Raw genomic sequence first — 23,256 nt, 5'->3', positions numbered from 1 at the left:
ACGTTACAACAGCCTGACTGCACAGACAACACGACATACTCTGACCTTCTGATACACATCCATTGCGCATCTCTCAAGGCATTGCGACGTTAGGGCGATGTTGTCACGAGATCCGGCCGGTGGCAGGTCGAAGCCTGATATCAGCCGGACGCTGCGCGAAAAGTAAAGGTTGTCGCATGTTGAGACCTTCGCTTTGGGAAACTTAGGCGCGCGATCTTGAGGCTCTCCAACTATTCCTTCCAAGATCTGATCCGAACGTCATTGTACAGCCTTGCCCTGTCACGGATCCATCTGTCGGCAATTGAAGCGACCTCGGAATTTAAGCCGACCACCACGATCAAGTCAAGCTAGGTCCTTCCCAAGATAAACCCGACTCACGTTACGCCACGACCCGCGACTCCAGTCTGATAACAATGCGCCACTTTCACGATCGCCTGGTGATTGCAGTCGAGCAGTTTATCTATCTGTTGTCGCACGCGATGCCCTGCGACGGCAGCATGATGAAAGCTTCTGGCAAGCTTCTATAAAGCGGTGGTTTCCTCGGCACGAGGCTTGGTGCCGGCAAGCTTCCGGCAAGTACAGCGGCGTCTGTGCATGATGGCGGGTTACCGCGTTCAGTAAACCAAGGATCGACCAACCAAGGTTGCGCTGGATTTTCATGCGGCTAGCAAGCTTCAGAAGCTTACATCCTGAGAGTATCCACATTACTATGGTCGCAATTGGAGACGTTCCCGCACCCCAAGCAGAACTGAGGGGCCACCGGGCTAACTCTTGGGGCCCCATGGGAGCTAACTTCTCCACAGCGTTGAACAACCACGCGCAGAATCCACGATGTAACCTGGTTAGGTTCACGACATCATGGTATAAATTGTCTTAGTCCCTCATGCGATCTCCCGACTTCGCGTCTTGTTCTTTTCTGCCTTGCAGAGAACTCATTCGCATTGTTTCGCGATACTACACAGCCAATCAAGGGCCCAACGTTGCGCGAAGCAATTTTCGACCATGGACAAGATCTCAAAGTACAATGTCGTCCATCGATTCGAGAAGCGCCGGCTACTCATAGCGTGCGATCTACCCTACACAACTTCAAGACCCCGCTGACCGTTCACTAGAATCAATTGCATCGCCGGACTATCGATTCTGTTCTTCGGTTACGACCAGGGAATGATGGGAGGTGTCAATACCGCCTACGACTACTATACGCTCATGGGATTCGGCCACAAAGGCGCGGATGGCGGTCCAGTTGTGGACGATACCTTGCTTCAAGGCGGCATCGTTTCAGTGTACTATCTCGGAACTTTGGTAGGTTGCCTTGTCGGTGGGTCCATCGGCGATCGCTTCGGGCGCATCAAGACAATCTTCGTCGGAGCTGCTGTCGCGACTGTTGGCGCTTGCTTGCAATGCTCAGCCATGAACCACGAATGGATGATTTGCGCACGTCTAGTCAACGGTTGGGGAACCGGCATCCTCAACTCGATCATTCCTGTTTGGGCTACGGAGACTGCGGAGCACACGTCGCGTGGTCAGTTCATCGCAATCGAATTCACCCTCAATATCCTTGGTGTTGTCATCGCATACTGGCTTGAGTACGCATGCTCTTTCTACGGCGACGGCACTTCCTCGTTCATCTGGCGCTTCCCCATCGCGTTCCAGATCCCCATGCTCATGATACTCATGGCTGCTGTCATGTTCTTCCCGGAGTCGCCGCGTTGGCTTGTCAAGGTCGGTCGCGAGGCAGAAGGACGGTACGTGTTGGGCAGGCTTCGTGGCGACGCTGGAGAAGACAGAGAGAGAGCGGAAGCCGAATTCCAGGAGATTGTTGCATCTTGCGAGCTGGAGCGCTCCAATTTCCGGAAGCAAAGCTACTTCCGCATGCTTTTCGGCATTGGGTCTGGTAAGCTGCATACCGGTCGTCGCGTTCAGCTCGTAGTTTGGCTCCAGATCATGCAAGAATGGGTTGGTATCGCGGGCGTTACGATTTATGCGCCAACAATCTTCGGTATCGCAGGTATGAGTCCGGCGAAGCGACAATGGATCTCAGGTCTCAACAACATCTTCTACATGTTCGCGACACTCATCTGCGTCTTCACCCTCGACCGCATCGGCCGCCGCTGGACTTGCTACTGGGGCTCCGCAGGACAAGGCATCGCAATGGCGCTTGCAGGAGGCTTCTCGTACCTCGGACAAGAAGCCACGAAGCGCGGCGACACCAGTGCGGCGTCTTCATATGGAAATGCAGCGGTATCCATGGTCTTCATTTTCACCGCCATCTTCGGTGCGACATGGCTAACAGTCCCATGGCTCTACCCTGCCGAAATCTTCCCTCTCGAGGTGCGCGCAAAAGGCAATGCTTGGGGCGTCGTTGGCTGGTCCATCGGCAACGGCTGGCTCACGCTTCTCTGTCCAATCATGTTCGACTCTCTTGGTGAGAAGACGCTGTACATCTTCGCCGCATGCAACGCGATCACAATTCCTATGGTTTGGGCGCTGTACCCTGAGACGAATCAACGCACACTCGAGGAGATTGACCTTTTGTTCGCGTCGGACAGTATCTGGAATTGGGAGGCCGAGAAGAACTTTGCGGCACTGCAGGGGACGCTTCCTTTCGAAGCTACGTCACATGCGGCGAAGAACGATATCGAGCGCGTTTCGCTGTAGGTTATGTAGTGTATGTAGTACGAAAGCACAGAAAGAAGCTTCACTATCGAGTCTTGATTGTATATCCGCGCCACTATAGTGTATCTATACTATAGCTTCTTAAGCGAAGCCTCTTATAATAATGACAATTTTCTTAAGCTTGCAGCTTCGCTACGGATTAGGTCGGAAATGGTATGTATAAGTGATGAACCGCAAGGTTTCCAATCAAGCACCTGCCGGGCTTTTGACCAATGTCTTCGTGCGCTTGTACCCCAAAGAACTGCTGCGTGGCTGCTACAGCACCTTAAGGCTCTTCACTACCTGTCGGCCTCGCGATAGATCTCTTGTTTATATTAGCTCTTATAGGAGCTTTCAGGCTGTGTCTCTTACCGTATAGGGGGTTTAAGAGCTTGTTTGAGTCGTTTTGCAGTCCTGCAAGCAGCTACCCTAGAGGCCTGTTCAGCAGCCGTTTCAGCCTTCTCCTTCTCCCTCACCATCCTAGCTGCAGCCCTCGCCTAACACCTCCACGAAACATGTGAGCTAATTAGAGCCAGAGGAATTGGAGTGGGGCTGAGTGAATTTAGCCATGTATCTTTAGAGAATTAGCAACTAGTTCTGGTTGCACGAACGCGTTTTTGGGGCAGGATGCACGATTACCTGACGGGGAAGAATCAGGGGTCGATATCGTGGGACATCATATACTAAGGAGGCACGTCGAAGCTGCAATGATAATGGAATGCCTATAGCATTTGCGTTGTGGGATATTGGGCACAACACTCTGGTACACATTAACAAAGGTCAGCATCTGCTTCATCACGAACAACAGGTAGCTGTACTAGTGCGATATTTTCCAACAAAGCGTGTGTTTCCTTCGGAATATCCGTGCCAGTAGCCGTCATTATTCTTGACTTTGTACCTCAACAAGATCCCATACAATCTCCTCAGAGCTCCAGTCCATGATCTTAATCTTCTGTTTGATCCCATTCTCCGATTCGTTTGCGAATACACCCAAGGGACGAAGATGCTCATCGTGACGTACTAGCAGAACGCATCCACCTTCTGGGCGCATTCGGGGACATATATATTCGTTGTTTCGATGATGAGGAGATCTACAAAACAGAAGCCCATGTTCATGATAACCAAGGTATTGCGCAGAAGCTGGATCCTTAAACCCCATCCAACCTTTCTCCTCGACGCATCGCCACCTGAAAGTACCAAGCCCTCCCGGTTTGTCCATCACGACCTTGCCGTCCAAGAACGTGATGACTTGTCCGTTTTTCTGAGATCGAATGATATAGGTTCGCCCAGGCCATGGGATAGAAGATTGTGGAATTTCGATACCCAAAGCGTTCTTTGTGGTATTTTCGGAAGATGCAGAAGGTGTGCAGATATCCCACGTTTCAGACGCAACAATAGAAGGAGCTACAGGCTGATTGTGCGCCATGTTGTCGAAGACTGGTTTTAATGATCGTTTGTGATGTGCGGGGATGAAGGTGTCCAGAAGGGTAGAAGAAAGATGTACTTTTGAGGGATTGTTGATGAACGTCGCACACCCCGGGCGGGCAGTTGAGGCACAGTCGTCACACACACACTCAGGTGGATCCAGTACTTTCATTGGTGTTGCTCACCCAGCTGAAGTGGAGCAGCGAATCAGCGCATGTTCGTCGGAATTGCTTTAGCGCCGGCCTCGCGCTGATCATCGCAAGGTTACGGTGCAAGCGACTCGCCTAGCACCGACGTTCGGGCTGCGCAGCATCTGTCATCAACCGTCAGGCGCTTCACAGGTCGAGAAGAGTGCCTCAAGGAAAGTGGAGCGCAGGCTGTCGTGATTTGCACAGCGACAGCTACCCGTGCTCTTTTGATTGTCCAAGCTCTCGAACTGGGACTACACGTCATGTGCGAGGAGCCTATCTCTGTCGACGTCACCACCACCTTTGTCGCGAGTGAGAACGCTCAATCCCAACCTGATCTCAGGTTCCCTGTCCTATTCACACGCCGTTATAAGCCTCCATCTCGCTAAGCGAATGTGTTTCCCATTGGCAATAGAGCAGAACTAATGCTGTCTTAGATGATAGGTCTTAACGTGACGCGAAGGCCTTAATTGACCGCGGCGACCTCGGTGAGACTCACGCGGTCGAACCTGGATGACCGACGTACAAAATCCTTTAGGTGAGTGAATGTACGTGTGTTGAGTACCTTATGCCGTAGACCCACAATCATAGGTCATTTCGTGGCATCTGCGGCTCAGTCTGGCGGCATATTTCTTGACGTGGGAATTCATCATGTGAGTCCTCTTGTTCCAAGCGATCATGGCTGAACCTTACGCAGATCGATACTGGCCGATATCTCTTGGATGTAGAATCTGGCCTTCCAAAACCCGAAGAGGAAGATCAAGCGAGCAACGACTATCGGCCAGCGAAACGTCTATGATGACCTTGCTGCGTTTGAAGACGCTAATAATGCATGGGGCTTTGTCGAGTTCACCAACGGCAAGCCCAGGTTGACAACCATCAGAGTCAGCTCAAATACTGGTTCAACCAGCTGAATATCTAGTGAAATGGGTTAGATTTTAGGAAGCTACTTAAGAACTAGAGAAGAACCTAGCTAATACAGCAGCCCTACAGCTATATCTAACTCGTACGTAAGCTGTATAGTTACTTACAGGATCTCGTTAGAGAAGAGGGAACTAGCAGTCGCGCTAACTTAGTCGTTAGCATTAATAAACTACTCTGCACTAGTAGAAGGAGCGCAAATAGTACAACTACCTGTACAAGAACAAGAACTAAGAGGAGCTCCTCTGCTGTTAGTAACTCTTTAATAAGGAAGCTAACACTGCGCACTGTGCTTAGACTAAACGCAGTTAGAGTAAGCACTATTCTACTCCCCTGTAATAGATACGCAGCTAGTAAAAGTAGTTGTCAGATGAAGTAAGCGATACTGCATCGTGGACGGTATCACCTATGTATCACCTAGGTATCACCGATGTATCAGGTTTATGTTCAAAAAGGAGAGAGAACAGACCAACGAAAAACAACAATGATCAAGACATAATCCATCATCGCAATCATAAACTTCTCTTAAGCTCATTTTCAGCATTTTCATCTAACAGTAGTAAAGGGCTTATTACTACGTACGGCTTAAGCGTAGTTATTAGAGCACGGGGAAGCGTTAAGAGCACTGCAGGTATAGATAATAAAGGCCTTAAGGTAGGAGTCACGTCTAGTTAAGATTTGGTAAGCGTAAAGAGTGCCGCAAGCAACAAGAAGAGACTAGTTAGTGTTGCCTAGGCCCTAATAAGCGTCGTACAGCGAGTTTCCTATAGGACGAAGGAAGAACTTAGCAACGCGGCAGATAGGAGGCTAAGAGACGTAAGTAATATAACAGGAGTAGAAACGTTAGTGTCACGGTAACCACCGTGGTTCCCTTGACACTGAACGCGCTACAGAATCCGAGTGCTCCGCCAAGCACCAGGATTCTGCTGATTGGCCGGCCGGGCCTAGCGCCATGCGCACGGCCCCCATCGATAACTTCTCACCGCCTGTACATGCTAATTCTGTTTCCTTACGCAACGTCTTGTATTACACTAGATATCGTACGTAGCTACAACTAACGCTTCTAGTAAGCTCTTAAACACGTGCTCGTAGCATCTCGTGACATTACGTTGCGTCAACCTACTATAACTACCCACGAACAACCTAACGCGTTGCAGCTAATCTTGCGTTAGCTGAACGCAATTTAAGCGGACTCAGCTGCGTTGAAGGCTAGCAACGAAGCACTCCTTGCTAACCTAGCCGAGCAAGAGAATTGACACGCGCAACAGATATTAGAGCTCTGTTAAGAGATAGAGACTATTAAGACTAGGTCTGCTCCTGTTACTACCCCAGCTCTTACCCGTACCGACACTAAAGCTAGGCAAGTTCGTTTCGAGGAGCTATCTAGAAGTGGCTTAAAGCCTGTGACGCCGCCAACTGCGAGCCTTAAGGACCTGCCCTAAACTGACTGCCTGCCTGACCCGCCTTTGTTTAATGGCTAACAAAAGGACCTCCCTGCCTTCGTCTGCAAGCTAAGGTACAAGCTTAAGGGTAACGCTAACTGATACCTAAACGAGAGATCCTGCCTGCTATATGCCTACTCTTAACTAGAGAAGGACGCTGTAGCCCTTATTAACCCGCTTATAGACAAGGACGTCCATACTGTAGACTAGCTTGTTACCTTCCTTAAAGCCACCTACGGAGACCTGAACAAAGAGCTGACAGCACTTAGCTAACTAAGCGGATTACGTTAAGGGAAGCGCAGCTTTACTTCCTACTTCGCTAAGTTCTAACGACTAGCCGCTAATACTAGATTAAATGAGATTGGTCTTATTGCTTCCCTCCGAAACTCCCTATCCTACGAATTACAACGCGCAATAGTTAGAGAAGCCCTGCCTAACGATCTAAACGACTACGCTAATCTCATATCTACTTACGACAACAACCTCCGCTTCCTACCAGACCGCCTACGCCGTCTCCCTGTAGCACACCCTAACGTAATAAATATAGACGTGATGAACTACGCACCCGCTAGCTCGGCTGAACGCTAGAAGAGAATTAAGGAAGGCTGCTGCTTTAAATGTAACTAGAAAGGCCATATATCCAGCAACTGCAGTGTCCCCTTACCTGCTTAGCATATCTAATCGCATAGCACAAATAACTAGATCCGTACTCGCTCCGCAGGATCCAATACCTTAAGATCTTCCTGATCCTTAGGATCTTAAGAGAGACGCTCTCGCAACTAGTCCCGAAAGGGAAAAGCCTCGTCCCGAGGATAAGTCGCTCCCTAGGACCGCGCATACACTGAATCTCTGCTGAACTCTGGTCTGAATCCCAAACCGACACATAGAAACGCTGTATCGTGATACCCTGCACAGTCTAACAAGGCAACACTAGAAGTAATCTTAAGGCCTTAGTTAATACTAGAGCTACTAGTATTAGATACATTTACAGAGACCTCGCGCGCAACCTAAACCTTCGTCAAACCCTACTGCCCTACGTTATCTATCCTACTAGATTTACTAGAACTGTACTTAATAGTAGAGAAGTGTCTTACACTGTTACTCTAAGATTACAATACGACAACTACGTAGAGATTATACGACTCTACGTTACTAACACTAGCCGCTACGAGATAATACTTGGCTAACTATAGATAAACAAGCATTAAGTAAACTTAGACTATGCTAATGAGAAGCTGCTTTTTACTGCCCGAAGATGCACCGAACAATACCTTAGAGTTAGCCGTACCTCTGCTCCTACTCCCTAAGGACAGTAGGGCAACAACAGCTCTAATAGAACTTACTCTTAAACCCTAAAACTTAAACACGTACTACGACAATAACATAATTATTAGCTACCTAAGATGAAGCGCTAATTAAACGAACCTATACACGAACCTACCTACGACTCTGACTCTAACTGCACTCTTTTAACTAACAACTAGGACGACTCGTTAAAGTTACAGCCGAAACTTAATATCTATTGCATAGGCGCGGCCCTATTTATAAGCCTAGCGCGTAGAAGAGGCTACAAAATCTGTGCTGTTAGTATTGCTAACATTAATAAGGCACTAGCTGTAAAGAAGCACACTAATCTACTTACGAAAGTCCCTCCTAAGTACTACGACCTAATAGACGTCTTCTCGCGAGAGAACTCTAATAAATTGCCTGTACGACGACTATACGACTACAAGATTGAACTAATAAAAGGTAAGCAACACAGGTTTAGCCTGTTATACAGCATGTCCTAAGACAAGCTAAAGGTACTGCGTAAGTACCTTAAAGACTACCTGTCGAAGGGGTTTATCTAAGCAAGCTCCTCTCTAGTCGCTTCTCCTGTTATCTTTGTTAAGAAACCTAGAGGCAGATTACGCTTCTGCGTTAACTACTGTGCCTTAAACGCAGTTACTGTTAAGAACTGTTACCTAATCCCGCTAATCTAAGAGACCCTAAGCTAACTAAGTAAGGCTAAGTACTACACAAAGCTTAACATTATTGCTGCCTTTAACTAACTCTGCATCGCTAAAGGAGACGAATAGCTAACAGCCTTCTGTACCCGATATAGGCTATTTAAATATCTTGTAATGCCCTTTAGACTAGCTAACGCGCTAAGTACGTTCTAGCACTTCGTGAACGACGTGCTACGCCCGTTCTTAGACATATTCTGCACTACTTACCTTGACAATATCCTAATCTATAGCGAGACCCTCTACGAACACAAGGAGCACGTTAGATCTATTCTAAACGCTCTTAAGGAAGCTAGGCTCTAACTAGACGTAGACAAGTGCGAGTTCCACTAAACTAAAGTCACTTACCTTAGCTACGTAGTTAGAGTAGATAGAATACAAATAGACCTAAAGAAGGTTTAAGCTATCGTAGATTAGGAATACCTAAACAACGTCAAGGACGTTAGAGCCTTTCTAGGATTTGCGAACTTCTATCGACAGTTTATAGATAGCTTCTCCTACCTAGCCGCTCCGCTTGTAGCATTAACTAAGAAGGACGCTAAGTTTCTCTTTAACGACGACTGCTAGAAGGCCTTTAATGCCTTAAAACGCGCCTTCACTACTGCACTAATACTGCGACACTTTAATCCTAACCTCCTAATTATCGTAGAAGCAGACGCTTCCGACTACGTCACGGCAGGTGTCCTCTCCTAGACAGAACCCGACGGTACGCTTCGCCCTGTAGCCTACTACTCGAAGAGGATAAACCCTGCGGAAAATAACTACGAAATCTACGATAAGGAACTACTCGCTATCGTCTGTTGCTTTGAACAGTAGAGACCTAAGCTAGAGGGCGCGTCCTTCCTAATTGCTGTACTTAGCGATTATAAGAACCTATAGTACTTCGCAACTACGAAGCAACTGAGCTACCGTCAGGCTCGATGGTCTGAATACCTCTCCTGATTCTAGTTTACAATTACGTACCGACTAGGCAAGCATGGCGAGAAGCCTAATGCCTTAACCTAACGTTCGTAAGACTAGCTTGCACAAGAGGAAGCCTAAGAAGCTCGTAAGCAAACGTTGCTGCGCCTAGAACTCTTTTAGAATCCTCCTATAATTAGGTTAGTAGAGACTAATAGATCTATCTAATAGATTATCGAAGAAGGATACTAGTTAGCACCTAACGGTTACCCTAAGGACCTGTTTATACAAGAAACTCTGCAACTGCTGCACGACGGTAGACGACGGTTAAAGACCGTCACCCTAAGCGACTGTAAGAACCGCGACGGCCGTCTATACTACTAGAATAAGCTCGTTATTCCTGACGACGACGAACTAAAAATCAAGATCCTCCGTGCAGTCCATGATGCTCCCTCTAGCGGCCACCTAGGCCGAGGAAAGACACTTGAACTTATCTAACGGGAATACTACTAGCCTCGGCTATTTAAGACTATCTGACGATACGTATCCTGCTGCTACACCTGCCGCTGCTCTAAAGCGTCGCGAGAGAAGTACTACGGGTTATTAAAGCTATTGCCCGTTCCTAAACGACGTTAGGCAGATATCTCCGTTGACTTCGTGGTCGACCTACCTAAATTAGAAGGATACAAGAACGTGATGGTAGTAGTAGACCGTTTGTCTAAATACCGCTACCTAATACTATGTAGCAAGATAGAAGCACCTAACGTAGCGCGCATGTTTCTTCGCTACGTCTAGTGCAACTACGGCCTTCCTAACACGATTGTCTCTAATAGAGGCAGACAGTTCGTCTCTGCCTTCTATAACGAACTATGTAGCTAGCTAAAGATTAACCTACGCTTTTTAACTAGCTATTATCCTGAAACTAACAGGCAAACTAAGAACGCTAACGCTGCGATAGAACAAGTCCTACGCGCGTACACGAACTACTAGCAAGACGACTAGGTCTAGTGGCTCCTTATTGCTTAATTCGAAGCTAACAACACTGTTTTAGAATCTACAGGAGTATCTCTAATAATAGCCTGCTACGGCTAGAACCCCTAAATAGGTTTTGAACTGCCCACGAACAAGACACGTCCCGCCTACTAGGCCCTACAAGCCTAGGATGTAAATATAATGATCGATAAGATGCGTGATATTACTAAGTTTATCCGCGAAGAAATGACATAGGCGCAAGCCCTGCAGCAAGAATACGCGAACTGTAAACGCCTACCTGCACTAGCTTACGAAGCTGGCGACAAGGTATAGCTAGATGCGCGTAACATCTAAACACAACGACTATTAAAGAAGCTTGACTAGAAGAACCTAGGACCCTACCGAATAACCAAGAAGGTCTCCTCCTATGCGTACTGCCTCTATCTACCTAAATCTATAAAGATACACCCTGTATTTTATGTATCCCTCCTTCGTCTAGCAGCCAAAGAAGACAATCACATACCTAGCTAGAATGCACTGCTACCTAAACCTGTCGTTGTAGATAACGAAGAAGAATACTTTGTAGATAGCGTCGAAGGTCTCCGCTTTAACAAGCGTAGAAAGAGACACAAGTACTATGTAAAATGGACTGGTTACAATGAGTTGACCTAGGAACCCGCCTTAAACCTAAAGGATAACGCAGCTGTGGCTGCTTTCCACGAAAGATTTCCTAATATCCCTAAACCTTTATCGTCACGATCGACGCTCGCAGGAGCTTGAGAATAAGAGGGGGGTACTGTTATGGTAACTACCGTGGTTCCCTTAACACTGAACGCGCTACAGAATCTAAGTGCTCCGCCAAGCACCAGGATTCTGCTGATTAGCCAGCCGGGCCTAGCGCCATGCGCACGGCCCCTATCGATAACTTCTCACTGCCTGTACATGCTAATTCTGTTTCCTTACGCAACGTCTTGTATTACACCAGATATCGTACGTAGCCACAATTAACGCTTCTAGTAAGCTCTTAAACACGTGCTCGTAGCATCTCGTGACAGTTAGATAATACGTACGGAGGCTATTAAGATAACACAGCGAAGCTCGCTAGCAACGTCCCTATCGAGGATGTACTAGACCTAGTAGTTGTTTATGTTAATAGGACTAGCGACGTTAATAACTAGTACTACAGCACTAGGGTAAGTACAAGTAAGCAGACAATAAGCGACATTCTAAATGTTAATAGTAGCTGTAGCGTACAAGCTGTTAGCGCTACTACTAAGAGCGAAAGAGAGGTAGTTAACGCCGCTAGTAGCCTAGGAGCTACAGGCAGGAGCGGGAGTAGGAGCGTTCTTTAGAGGCATTGTAACAAGCTGCTGTACGAGGAGTTGCTGCAACAAGACAAATAACTAAGAAAGGGCAGAGCTGTAGCTCTTATATATCTGAGGAGGAGCCCTAGATTCTACCTTTACTATAGGAGCAGTATTAGCGAGGCTGACAATCGTACGGTAAAGGACGAATTTACTGCTAATAACCCTACAACTAAGCAAACAAAACGCGGGGTTAGGAATAGGCAGCTACCTAATTACTGGTCTCGTACGATAGAAACTAGATTTACTTAGAACTTAACTAGCCGTACAATCTAGAAAGAGGGAGAGGGGAGGTATTGTAAGGGGCTACGCCTAAGTGCCACAAGAGGTGTGAAGATCGTCCGAAGATGATCTAGGGTTGGTTCTCGGGAATGAGTGGGCGACGATGGACGAGAGGGTTGTACTAGCACGATTGGTAGATCGATATAATAGCACGGGGTTGTGTTAGCACGATTGGTAGATCGATGTAATAACACGAGGGTTTGAGAATCAAGTAGTAATCCTTAGATTAAATACGAAGTTGAACACAATGAGCTGTAAGAGCTCATTGCCTAGTACTATATACTCAATGAATGTCCTACATGTTCTACATGTCCTACATGTCCTACATGTCCTACATGTCCTACATGTCCTACGCGTGGTACATCGTAGTACTCCGTGGTACATCGTGAGACACACGTGATTTTGTCCTACAGTGGCTTTCCGCCAAGACCGTGGGATCACGTGCCCTGCGGGGTAGCGTCATCTATTGGCCCTCAAAGTGCTGACCTCCAGGCCGACCCGCCTGGGTGTTTCCTGTCATCCTTTTCATACATAGATTGCAGGTTCCCTTCCTTCAGGTTCGTAACAAGAGGCTACGCTAAGGAACTTCCTGCTTATCTATCTTTGTACTAGTGCACAGAGGATAAATACCGTATAAGGAGGACGCTACTCTTCCTTTCCTTATCCTTCTTCTTCTGTACATAGGAGCAAATGCATACTCGTTAGCAGGCCTTTTTCCGCCTATAACAGTTAGTAAGCGAGCTAATGAGGCTAGCCCGCTCATTAGCCGTACTAGGTATTTACACTAACGTGGTTCACTAGCTAGCAGGGTAGCCCAAGCGAACGATCAACCTAGGCGAGAGGTCAGCCCACTAATATTACACGACGCGTTCCAATCTATATGCAATGCAGGGTAGAGCGCGTAGCTCACTTGTCTGCGTAGCTCGCTTGCCGACTACGTTATTCTTTGTATACAACTAATATTAAAGCGATACCTAGCATTCTATGTGAGCTGGAGAGCTCAACGGCACAACAAGAGACAGAAACTCGAAGTTAGTAAAGTAGCATCAGTGTCTATTAGGGCGATCGATCAGAGTACGCATCCAGGAGGTTCTCCAGCTTAGCTGCAAGCAACTCGCTAGTGATAACAGCACAGTATTATATGCGGGCAAACTTAAATTGACTTCAGCCGTACACGGGGTCAGTCTCAACCTAATATACTTACGGACGAATAGACATAGTTAGAGTTACTAATGTGAATATCTGTCTCTGACTCGCAAGATGCTTAGTTGCTCTTAACAAGAGGTAGTGTTTGCTTTACCAGTATATATAAACACCTTCCCAATGTCTAATTATTTGCCTTTATCATCTCCTACAAGATCATAGTTAAAACAGGTCTACTCTTACAGGATTCACCCACTATGGAGCTCAGCTTAGGATTTATCGTGGCTGTTCTGCTGGGCATTGTGGCTGCTTTTCCCTTTACAAGCCTTTTCAATCCTACAAGCCTCCAAGGTTTGACTACTTTCTCAGCATCGCAAAAGCAGACTGCTAACATTCGCAGTCCGAGACGGCCGACGCACCATACACGTCCAGAGCGGCCAGTTCATTCAGAATGCAATTAATGCAGCTTCTCCTGGGGATCGGATTGTTGTTGAAGCCGGCACCTACACTGAGCAGCTGACAATCCAGACAGATGGGATTTCACTGGTTGGACTCGGGGCCATTCTCGTCCCACCTTCGCATCCTGTTACAAATATATGTTCCGACTTGGCCGGCAAGGATACGCAGGCGGGTATCTGTGTAATGGGGTCTAACGTTAGCCTGGCCTCGTTCGTCGTCGAACACCGTAAGGTTCTTTCGGTGGGTAAGCCGGTTGAGGACGTGTCAATTAGTGGCTTCCATGTCAGCAACTTCTCCGGCTTCAACATAGCAGTGATCGGCGCGCGGAACGCTCGAGTGACAGAAAACTTGCTCACCGACGGCGAGTTCTACGGGTTCCTCACGGCAGGCTCAATCAATACCCAAGTCACCAACAACACGCTGAGCTCATCAAAGAAGTTAGGGTTCATTGCCCTCTGTATGGACAACCTGGATGGCGTCCATGTCTCCAACAACCGCATCTCCAAGTACGACATCGCACTCTGCGTTCAGACCGCAAGCGCAGACGTGCAACACAACAAAGTCAGCGATAATTGTATGGGCATTTATGTCGATCCCGGCATCAAAGGCGCCCGGGTCCGTTACAACCACATCAGCGCGACAAATCCCGACTGCCGAGAGCTGCCACCAGAAATTGCCTTTGGCACCTACGGAATCATTCTAGACGGCGCCATCAATACCGAGGTCTCTAGCAACCTTATCGAAGGACAGACCAACAATGGTCTCGCTGCAGGTCTCGCTGTTTTCGACCAGGCATGTAGCGTTCCTGAGTCAAGCCTCTCATGCAGTATTCTCCGCAGGAAGGTTGAAGCCTCAGGCAATGTGGTTATCCATAACATTCTACGTCACAACGATGTTGACCTGCTCATCAACACTACAGGCAGCAACACCATCGCGCATAACAAATTCCTAGAAACGTAAGAAGAAACACTATTACGCTATGTTACCTTGACTTTATGTTTGTTTTCATTAGTATTGTAGCACAGCTAAGTGGAGTGCATGATTGGATGAAATCGGCGTTGACTCGCAATTAGTATCTTTAAGAAGTTTTTTAAATAGTAACGTGTCCTACTACTAAAATGCGCACACCACTAAAATGCGCACTTTGCTAAGTCCCTGCTACTTTTAACCTTCTATACTCTATGCCCAAACCGTGATAATAGTGTAGGGTTAGGTTGCCCCTAAGGGCAAAGAATAAACAAAGTTGCCCCTAGGGGTAAGAAATAAAGGCTGCCCCTAGTAGCAAGAAACAGAGAAGGCTGCTCTTAAGAGTAAGAAACAAGGAGCCTACTCTTAAGAGTAGGGAGTATGTGACGGGCTAGAGCCCTTTGCTCTCTTATCCTCGTCTACGACCTCGGTTTTCTCCTTCTTCGGCCCGATAGGCGCTCGGACGTTATCGGCCAATAATTCTTCCAGCTCTACACCTAGGTATATATAGATAGCTACGTAGCCTAGAGCTTAGCTCTCTATCGAATACAACTCTAGTATACCTGTGCGATAGCTCCCTAAGCGTAGCCCCTTACATTTTGTATTCGATCACCCGCCGCCCGAGAGGAGATCAGACAAGCGTCTAGCCCTCACCAGAACTATGTCCAGCCCTAGCCAGAACCCGAACGCCTTGATGCTGCTTGTGCAGCAGCTCCAGCAGGAGCTCCAGAACCAGCGATCTGAGATTATCTCCCTACGCGAAAGCGTAGCCCAGCTGCAGAACCAGATCCACCTGTCCCAGAACGCTGCTCAGACGCGAGCCCGAGTACGCTTACCAGACCCACCTAAATTTGACGGTAAGCCGCACACGCTGCGCACTTGGCTACCATCTATCAGAGCCAAGCTCCGATCAGACCAGCTCGATGGAGCAGACGCCTTCGATTACGTTTGGGACCGCCTTGAACAGCCTCAACAGGCTTCTATCCTACACCTCCGCGAGCAATCTGAAGAGGATTCAGATTGGGATCCAGAACAGATATTTTCTGTAAGGGTGCGATGGGTTGACCATAAGTGCAAGGTATAACAGTAATGAATTCGATAGAGAAGCTACACTACGCTTGCGCTGAGTCTATGTATCACGTAGTGCTAGGTTCGAGAAACTTCTAAGGGTCCGTGGAGCGCCGATGAAGCCCCGACAACGCTCCGAGGGTTGCAGCCTATCCCAACCAGCTATAACGAAGGCCACAGGCCAAGTACTACTAACCAAGGCTTCAGCCTCTTACAACGACTTCCTTCCAGTGCGAGAGGCGATGGGCTGTAATCTCTACTTCAACCCAGAAAGCAAATACACAGCTCCTGATCTTTCTGAAATGTCACGAAGGCTCACTGCCTTTGCAAATGCCGGTGCAAGCAACAGTGCATCACTGTTAGCCACCAAGGTCGTCATAGATTGTTCAGATAAACAGCTTGAGAAGGAACAGCTTAAGAAAGACGAAGATCTGATTGTCAGAATGAGAGATCACTTGACACTGATGCGAGAGGTTGTGGATGGTACAAAGCGAAGAAATGACTACTTGAAGGAGTCGATACAAGTACAAGTCCAAATGGTACAACATTTCATCTGCCGTATCACATCCTTGGTTTAACTAATCTAATTCTAGGTATATGCTCTTCTGGCGCAGCAAGATAATGCGCTGAACCACCGTTACGGAGCTGATATGCGGGTCATTGCCGCTGTCACGCTTCTCTTCCTTCCTGGTACTTTCGTCGCCACGCTTTTCAGTCCGGGGAACCAAGGCCCCAAGGTATCATCATGGGTCTGGCTTTACTGGGTCGTTACTGTAAGTTTGACGGCTGCAGTTCTGTGCATTTGGAGGGGATTTCCCCAGATGAAGCAGTGTATACCATGGGGAGGTACAGTCCGACATGGGAACAACTAAGCTCATTTGTAAGCCCAGGGCACCTTACACAGTCACGTGGATAATCCACCGACCAATCAACCCACTACTCCATGTATTTAAGCTCATATCACGGGCATCTCAACAGGATAGACAACTAGTCTCAACTTCATCTATAACTGCTTACAAAAGTTGTGAGCCGTCATCCAAGTACATGATTTACAAATTTCTCATTTCTGTGAGGATGATTTGACTTTGAAATTTATTGCCAAAGCTGTTGCACAGAAAGGAAATTCTTGAATAGTAGTAAGCCACATTTGTCTCGTAGCGGGTCATACGCTAGCTAACCCAGCAACCGTGCAACACCCTATCCGAGACGAACATCCTCTCTTAACACTATAGTTAGATACAGTATTAGGCGGAGGGACATGTCAAGGTTGAAAGTGGATAAGAAGAGATCATGAGCATTTAAATGTCTCATTGTTGCGAGGCTAATACAGGGTCATGTTGTCGAAGAATACCACTCCCTATCCAGATGGATGATACGGAGTATATCACACGTGATTATCAACCAATCGGCGACTTGGTGTATTCCGGCTCTGACGCGCATCGCTAGTGCCGCGTCGAACAACAGGCCATCTGACAACCCGCACACCCACAACAACGGTCTTAGAAAGTCTTTGTATAGCTCAGTGCGATCGCATCAGCGCATGGGTTGATTCTGCGCGAGCCCGTCTCCCTCCCACTCCTCCGTCCGACGGCGACTCGAAGTTGCGTCCCGTTCCCTTGAAGCGGAAGCGCGCCATGTCCCTCCCCACGAACACGCCTGCCTCTAGCTCATATCACAGCGACAGCCCGAAGCGGCGAAGAACTGACAACATCGATGATATTCAGCCTGAACAAAGCGCGTCGCAGCTTGGAAGCGACATTTCACTGTCCCCAAACGAAAGAAACACATTCCACCCTTCCGCTAGTCGTGTTTCCTCGAGTCCGAAACGTTCATCAAGCCCGTCGCGCGAGACGCCTATTATACTAAGAAATGCATACCCGCCAGTATTAATAGAGAGCCTTAATGGCCTAAAGGAAGCACCCCCAGAGCACGCTGAACGACTCGGTGACCGGCTTGCCGAGGGCATTGATTTTGGCTTCATCCCTCAGGGCTTGCAGGTACGTACTTGCATTTGACTCAATGTTCCCAAGTTTAATTCCCATTTGTATAGCATGCCATCAAGAACGACCTGGAAGTGGGCCGCTAAACCACTAAACCGGCCGACTTCGACTGTAGTGACATGCGCTCCGCTGAGGAGCTATCGAATATATGGAAGGAAGCCAAGAAAATCTTCCTCAATGCGCGTGATTGCAAGGATGGTGGTCGAGATGAGAATGCGTGGTGCGATGATGTGGTGCGGCCTCTGGTTCATCTGGCAATTAAATCGGACGGTAATGACAGATGGTGGTTCCAGAGTGTGTATGTGCATCTTTTCCTAAAACCCTCAAGAGATGGCTTACTCATCATACTCTAGTCAATCGCAGCCCATTAATTCACTCTACCTCTCCACGGTCCCTGCACCCTCTCCAACCGACTCCGGCCGCCGTAAATCCATGGACCGCAAAACCGACTACGTCCTCTCATACTCACATCGTCACCCCGAGATCCCAGCCCTCTACAAAGGGTTAGACGCCGCGAATAACAGGGATATCGGACGCACTCTCGATACAGTCACAAGGCGGACCGCTCTCTTTTCTGGCTTTGAGATTGAGCCGGCATCCGGAGACCACATAGAGGCGGAGCTCCAGATGAGTATATGGATCGCCGCATCCTTGCGCAAAAAGCAAGAGCTAGCGCGAATTTCGCAAACTTCGTTTGAACCATCGACGATTATCGAGCCTGCGCTTACTATCGTCGGACACGAGCATTCCATCTACTACGCATATCCGCGTGAGAATCTGGTATCTGGGAGAAGCGGTGTGCACGTTTTAGGTCCAGATCTGGATCGGTTTGAGAGGCTGAGTACGGATTCCATACGTGGAATTTTTCGGTTACTTAAGTTACTGTACTAAGCCATAAGTTCGTTCGCGCTAAACGCACGGACCGAACAACAACATGAGATCACAAGATAGGTATCTTCTGCAACACCACACAACTCCATCAATATGAGGTCATTTAGCGCCGAAATTTCGGGGAATCGAATGCCAGGTGGTGAATTATCAGAACGCCAACGCGATTTTATCTTAGCGCAGGCAGAGGCTGGTGCAGCAACTAAGGAAATCGCTAACGCGCTCCGCTGCACACAACGCGCTGTACAGAAAACGATAGCTCGATGGGAGGCCACCTCTAGCACCACCACGCGCGATCGTACAGGCCGTCCACCTATTTTAACTAGTAGAGACCGTCGTCGACGGCTTCGAATCGCTAAAAAAGCCCCTGGTATAGAGTACCGTGAGCTCCTTAAGGAGGCTGGCCTGTGGGATGGCCAGGAGGCCTACCCTAACGTTTCAAAGCGTACAGTGCAACGCGCCCTTAAAGAGGAGGGCTACCGCAAGTTTCGAGCAAAGCGCAGACTAAAAATCAATAGATCTACCGCTAAACAACGTCTTAAGTTTGCTTAGGATTAGCGTAGCTTCGACTGGCGCAGGGAGACTCTTAAATTTAGTGACGAGTGTAGCCTCGCCTAAGGCTCTAGCTACAACACTTAATAGGTATGGCGTTTACTAGTAGATAAATGGTCACACAAGATGATAGAGGAGGTCTCTACTGCTAGGCAGCCTGCGCGTATGATCTAGGGCGTGATATGGATGACACCAGGAGGTCGAGTTGGCCGTAGTCCTCTGGTAATCATGACCCGCGATACATCATTAACGCGCAACGGATATACGGCCTCTAGCTACGTTAAAGCTCTCGATAAGGGTCTCACTGATCATTACAGACCTAGCGAGTGGTTTATGCAGGACAACGCACCTATTTACACTGCTGCGCTCTTAAGAGGCTGGCTCGAGGAGCATGGTGTTGCAACGATTGATTGGCCCCCCTATTCTCCTGACCTTAACCCTATTAAACACGTATGGTAGGCGCTTAAAAGGAGGGTCTATAAGCTCTATCCTAAGTTTGATACAATAGGAGACTCGCTAGAGGAGTAGGTGAGGTTTGAAGCTGGTTTAAAGGAGGCGTGGGTAGCTATACCTAGCACTCTAATTAAAAAGCTTATTACGTTAATGCCGCACTGCCTCTACGCTGTTGAACAAGCAAAAGGGTATTAAACAAAATACTAGGATTAATACGATTAATTTGCTGCCCTCAATTAGATATTTAAGCATGGTTCTATAGAGTTGCATAGCTTTGAAGTTTGCGATAATAGTGGTGTTGGTGGCCCGAGCGCATAGCGCGAACAGACTTCTGGCACCCGATTGTATATGGGAATGTACTGAAGTATGGGATGGACGAGAGAGAGGACGGGTACTGGGGGGTTTCTTTAGACCTGTTCTGGAGAAACTAGCTGGCGCCTCAAAAGACCAGCACAAGTGAACCTCTCTAGCATTTCTCTGTGCTAGCCATGGGTCCCATTTCGGTTCCGGCAGTGAGTCCATTCCCGGAACCTGGTTAGATCCATTAATGATCTGCGGCTGGAGGAGACCGTGCTCAAAACGCATTAGCGTCCACCGCCACTGGTGGCGCCAACGACCACTTTCAAAGACCATGATTCACACCGCAAAATCGACCGCCTCCTAGGGCAAGTTCAGGGCCGGTGCGGGTCGGCCATGCTGATGGACACTAGTGGTGACATACCACTGCCGTGCTGACAGATCAAAACAGGCTACTTCTGCCTCAAGTATCCTTTATGTACTTTTCCTTGCTCAATTTCTTAGATCAACGCATGCAGATAACTACAATATAATATGCGCCTAAAATCGAGCCTTAACATCTGCCTAACACGAGTTTTTATAGGTACATCAACAAAAGCGTGCTGATCTGGCTGCTATTAGCTACCTAAAGCTAAAAAGCCAATGTTGGCTTTGTTTACCAACTAGCAACAGCGTTTAAAAAGCTGTGTAGGTGTGTTCATTACTTGCATCCTACTCCTTGTCAATCTCGAGCAAGAAACTCGTACATAAGTGCTGCTAACACTTTTCCCATCGCAACGGTTAGTCCCCAATCCATTCCATCGTTATTCCACAACGATATGCTGATGCCTCCCTTCATCATTAATCGATGAACACTGTAAGCAGTATGTCTGGATCAATTATAGTATGTTGCGGATTGCTGGGAAAGAATCCCGATATATCGTGTGGCCTGATGATTCAAAGTGTTTTTCGCACGTCGCCCGCGAGGGGGTTTTCACGGATCGCGCAGGGGGAGGGGGAATGGGTTGGATAGAGGGTTTGTTGTTTGTGGGTGTTTACTTGGGAGTGCTAAAGTCTGGGTTACTGAGCTTACGAGATACATCAAAGACATAGAATGTTGAATAACGTGTGTATTAGAATAAACATACAAAACACAACCAAGCAGCATCTTCTGGTACTGTACTCACAATCGATGGCCACCACCACCACCACTTCTCCCACGCCCCGCCAACACTACCAAACAACTATACGCACCTATCCCCCAGAAAGCGTATACGTCTTCGAATTGCCCTCAATCTTTCTAACATCACCCCCACTAACACCCCCAAACCAGCTCACGCGATCCTTCGTAAACTGCTCCCACTGCGGCTTCAGCTTCGTCTCATGCAAACTCAAATCGTCCACCGAGCCAATCCGCAAAATAGGCACATTGGGAAACGCCGAGCTGACGCGGTACATGAGGGTCCCGCACGTGCTGCAGAAGTAGTCTGTCATGGAGCCCTCGTGGCGCACGGGCGTGACGGGATTATACCACGACTTGAGATTGTCGCGGCCGCGCACGTGCACTAGGTACTTGTCATCGATGGCGAAGTTGGATGCGAACATGGAGGCGGTGAGTTTGCGGCAGTCGGTGCAGTTGCAGACGAAGGTGTTGATTAGGCCGGGCCCTTCGACGGGCTGGTGGGCGGGTTAGTGAGTAGAGTGATGCGGGTTGGAGTATGCGGGTGGGAGGAGAGGGAGTGGGGTGGGCTTACGAAGGCTAATTGCACGCCGCCGCAGAGACAGGTTGCTGTTGGGAGTCCATCTCTGTAGCCCCGGTCTTTGGCAAGGCTGTTGTTTGCGATGAATGGTTTGGACTTGTCTGCTGCTGCGAAGCCGTCGGCCATGTTTGCGTGAGATAGAAACAATGTACTATGTTTATATTTTTCGTTGAAGGACTTGTGAATGCGAAGCTCTGGAGATGTGGTTTTAGATAGGGCCGAACGGATGGTTTATATATCAGTGACCTGGGAGTATTCTGCTTATGATCACATTGAAGCAAGGGTCGCATGGAGTGGGGAAGATGGTGGGTTAAAGGTAGGAGCTGGGCTCCGGAGGAACGGTGTTTTGCTGGACGAATGAGCAATTGCGCTTCTGACTGCTTCCGACTGCTTCCGGGCCAATCGAACGTAGGACTGAAGCTAACGTGCCCACCGCTGAATGGCGCACACCACTAAAATGGCGCACCTCTACATAAAACTATCTTTGCACATTAATAACACCCCACTACAACATGCAATAAAGGCGTACAATAGCTAGAATTAATCCTCTACTTCTACTGCATCTTTCTTGCATGTGCGCTTGTTATGTCCTGCCTCACCGCAGTTCTTACAGCGTCAAATACCTCCTGCACTACTACCTTCGCGCACCCACTCCTAACGCCTCTCTACCTCTAACTAGATCTTAAAATCCCTTTGCTTAACTATATCCTCTGCCTCTGTGTTACGATCTGGACTAGGGGATACCTAGGGGTCAGCGTGAGCACTTTGAAGGATCGTACGGCACAGTCTGTAAGGCAGACTTCACGCGCAGAAGAGCGAACTGGTTGAGTAGAAGCTTGTATTCGGAGTAGAGAAAATAGCAGACGCCGAGCCTAGAAGAGGCAGAGCGTACGCGTACTTATATAGCCTAGAGAGAGAAGCGAAGCGAAGGCGTACTAGACCGTAGAAGGTCTAGTAGTTTAGGCCTTCGAAGGTCTAGTAGTTTGCGCCTTCGTAGTAAGACGTAGCCTTTTACTCCTTAGCTCTAAACCTCGTAGTAAGTAGTAGCTAAGGAGAGGCTATGTCCTTACACAGTCGAAGGATTGCGGCACAGCGCCGCAGTCACGTAACTAATCGTCTACGAGCTAATAACGCTATAAGCAGTTTGCTCTTCTACGAGCAACACTAGTTAGCTAATGACTAGAACACTACATTATCGCTCTTCTACGATTACTTACACGCTCGTACAAGAGCGTAACACTGTTACGAACTACAGCCACGGGCTTCATCATTGGGCACAGCGGAACAGGGACTGTATCGCTAGGCGCCAGGCCACCCGAAGGAAGGCCCGGTCACGTAACTGATAGTTACGCCAAGGACTATCGCTAGTCCTGCGCGCGGCTATCACCACTACCAATAGTCGCGCTCGCGACTATCACAACTATCACCCTTAGTATATAGTATTAGGCAATAAACTCTTATAGTTTATTGTGTTTAACTTAAGTTTCAATCTAAGGATTACTACTTAATTCTTAAACCCTTAACGTAATTTATAAG

At 48.1% G+C, this 23,256-nt stretch overlaps 5 protein-coding genes across 5 annotated transcripts; 4 read left to right on the top strand and 1 right to left on the bottom strand.

The window, feature by feature from the left end:
• Nucleotides 1-1,002: 1,002 nt before the first annotated feature.
• ALTATR162_LOCUS9399 (uncharacterized protein) lies at nucleotides 1,003-2,658 on the top strand (the record flags this gene model as incomplete). The annotated part of the gene is made up of 2 exons (XM_043317032.1): nucleotides 1,003-1,064; nucleotides 1,113-2,658. The coding sequence occupies 2 exons, from the start codon at nucleotides 1,003-1,005 to the stop codon at nucleotides 2,656-2,658; spliced, it is 1,608 nt and encodes a 535-aa protein (XP_043172967.1).
• A 10,897-nt stretch (nucleotides 2,659-13,555) lies between these two features.
• On the top strand, nucleotides 13,556-14,717 carry ALTATR162_LOCUS9398 (uncharacterized protein; the record flags this gene model as incomplete). The annotated part of the gene is made up of 2 exons (XM_043317031.1): nucleotides 13,556-13,649; nucleotides 13,699-14,717. The coding sequence occupies 2 exons, from the start codon at nucleotides 13,556-13,558 to the stop codon at nucleotides 14,715-14,717; spliced, it is 1,113 nt and encodes a 370-aa protein (XP_043172966.1).
• Nucleotides 14,718-15,384: 667 nt separating this feature from the next.
• Nucleotides 15,385-17,877, top strand: ALTATR162_LOCUS9397 (uncharacterized protein; the record flags this gene model as incomplete). The annotated part of the gene is made up of 5 exons (XM_043317030.1): nucleotides 15,385-15,768; nucleotides 16,190-16,330; nucleotides 16,385-16,564; nucleotides 17,705-17,788; nucleotides 17,842-17,877. The coding sequence occupies 5 exons, from the start codon at nucleotides 15,385-15,387 to the stop codon at nucleotides 17,875-17,877; spliced, it is 825 nt and encodes a 274-aa protein (XP_043172965.1).
• A 33-nt stretch (nucleotides 17,878-17,910) lies between these two features.
• Nucleotides 17,911-18,682, top strand: ALTATR162_LOCUS9396 (uncharacterized protein; the record flags this gene model as incomplete). Its single annotated transcript, XM_043317029.1, has 2 exons — nucleotides 17,911-18,089; nucleotides 18,145-18,682. The coding sequence occupies 2 exons, from the start codon at nucleotides 17,911-17,913 to the stop codon at nucleotides 18,680-18,682; spliced, it is 717 nt and encodes a 238-aa protein (XP_043172964.1).
• A 2,532-nt stretch (nucleotides 18,683-21,214) lies between these two features.
• ALTATR162_LOCUS9395 (uncharacterized protein) lies at nucleotides 21,215-21,846 on the bottom strand (the record flags this gene model as incomplete). The annotated part of the gene is made up of 2 exons (XM_043317028.1): nucleotides 21,215-21,637; nucleotides 21,715-21,846. 2 exons carry the CDS (start codon nucleotides 21,844-21,846, stop codon nucleotides 21,215-21,217), a joined length of 555 nt encoding a protein of 184 aa, XP_043172963.1.
• Nucleotides 21,847-23,256: the final 1,410 nt, after the last annotated feature.

The sequence above is a fragment of the Alternaria atra genome, assembly GCF_907166805.1.
Source record: "Alternaria atra isolate CS162 genome assembly, contig: 30, whole genome shotgun sequence".
Classification (NCBI taxonomy): Eukaryota; Fungi; Ascomycota; class Dothideomycetes; order Pleosporales; family Pleosporaceae; genus Alternaria; species Alternaria atra.
This window is presented reverse-complemented; position numbering and strand designations above follow the sequence as displayed.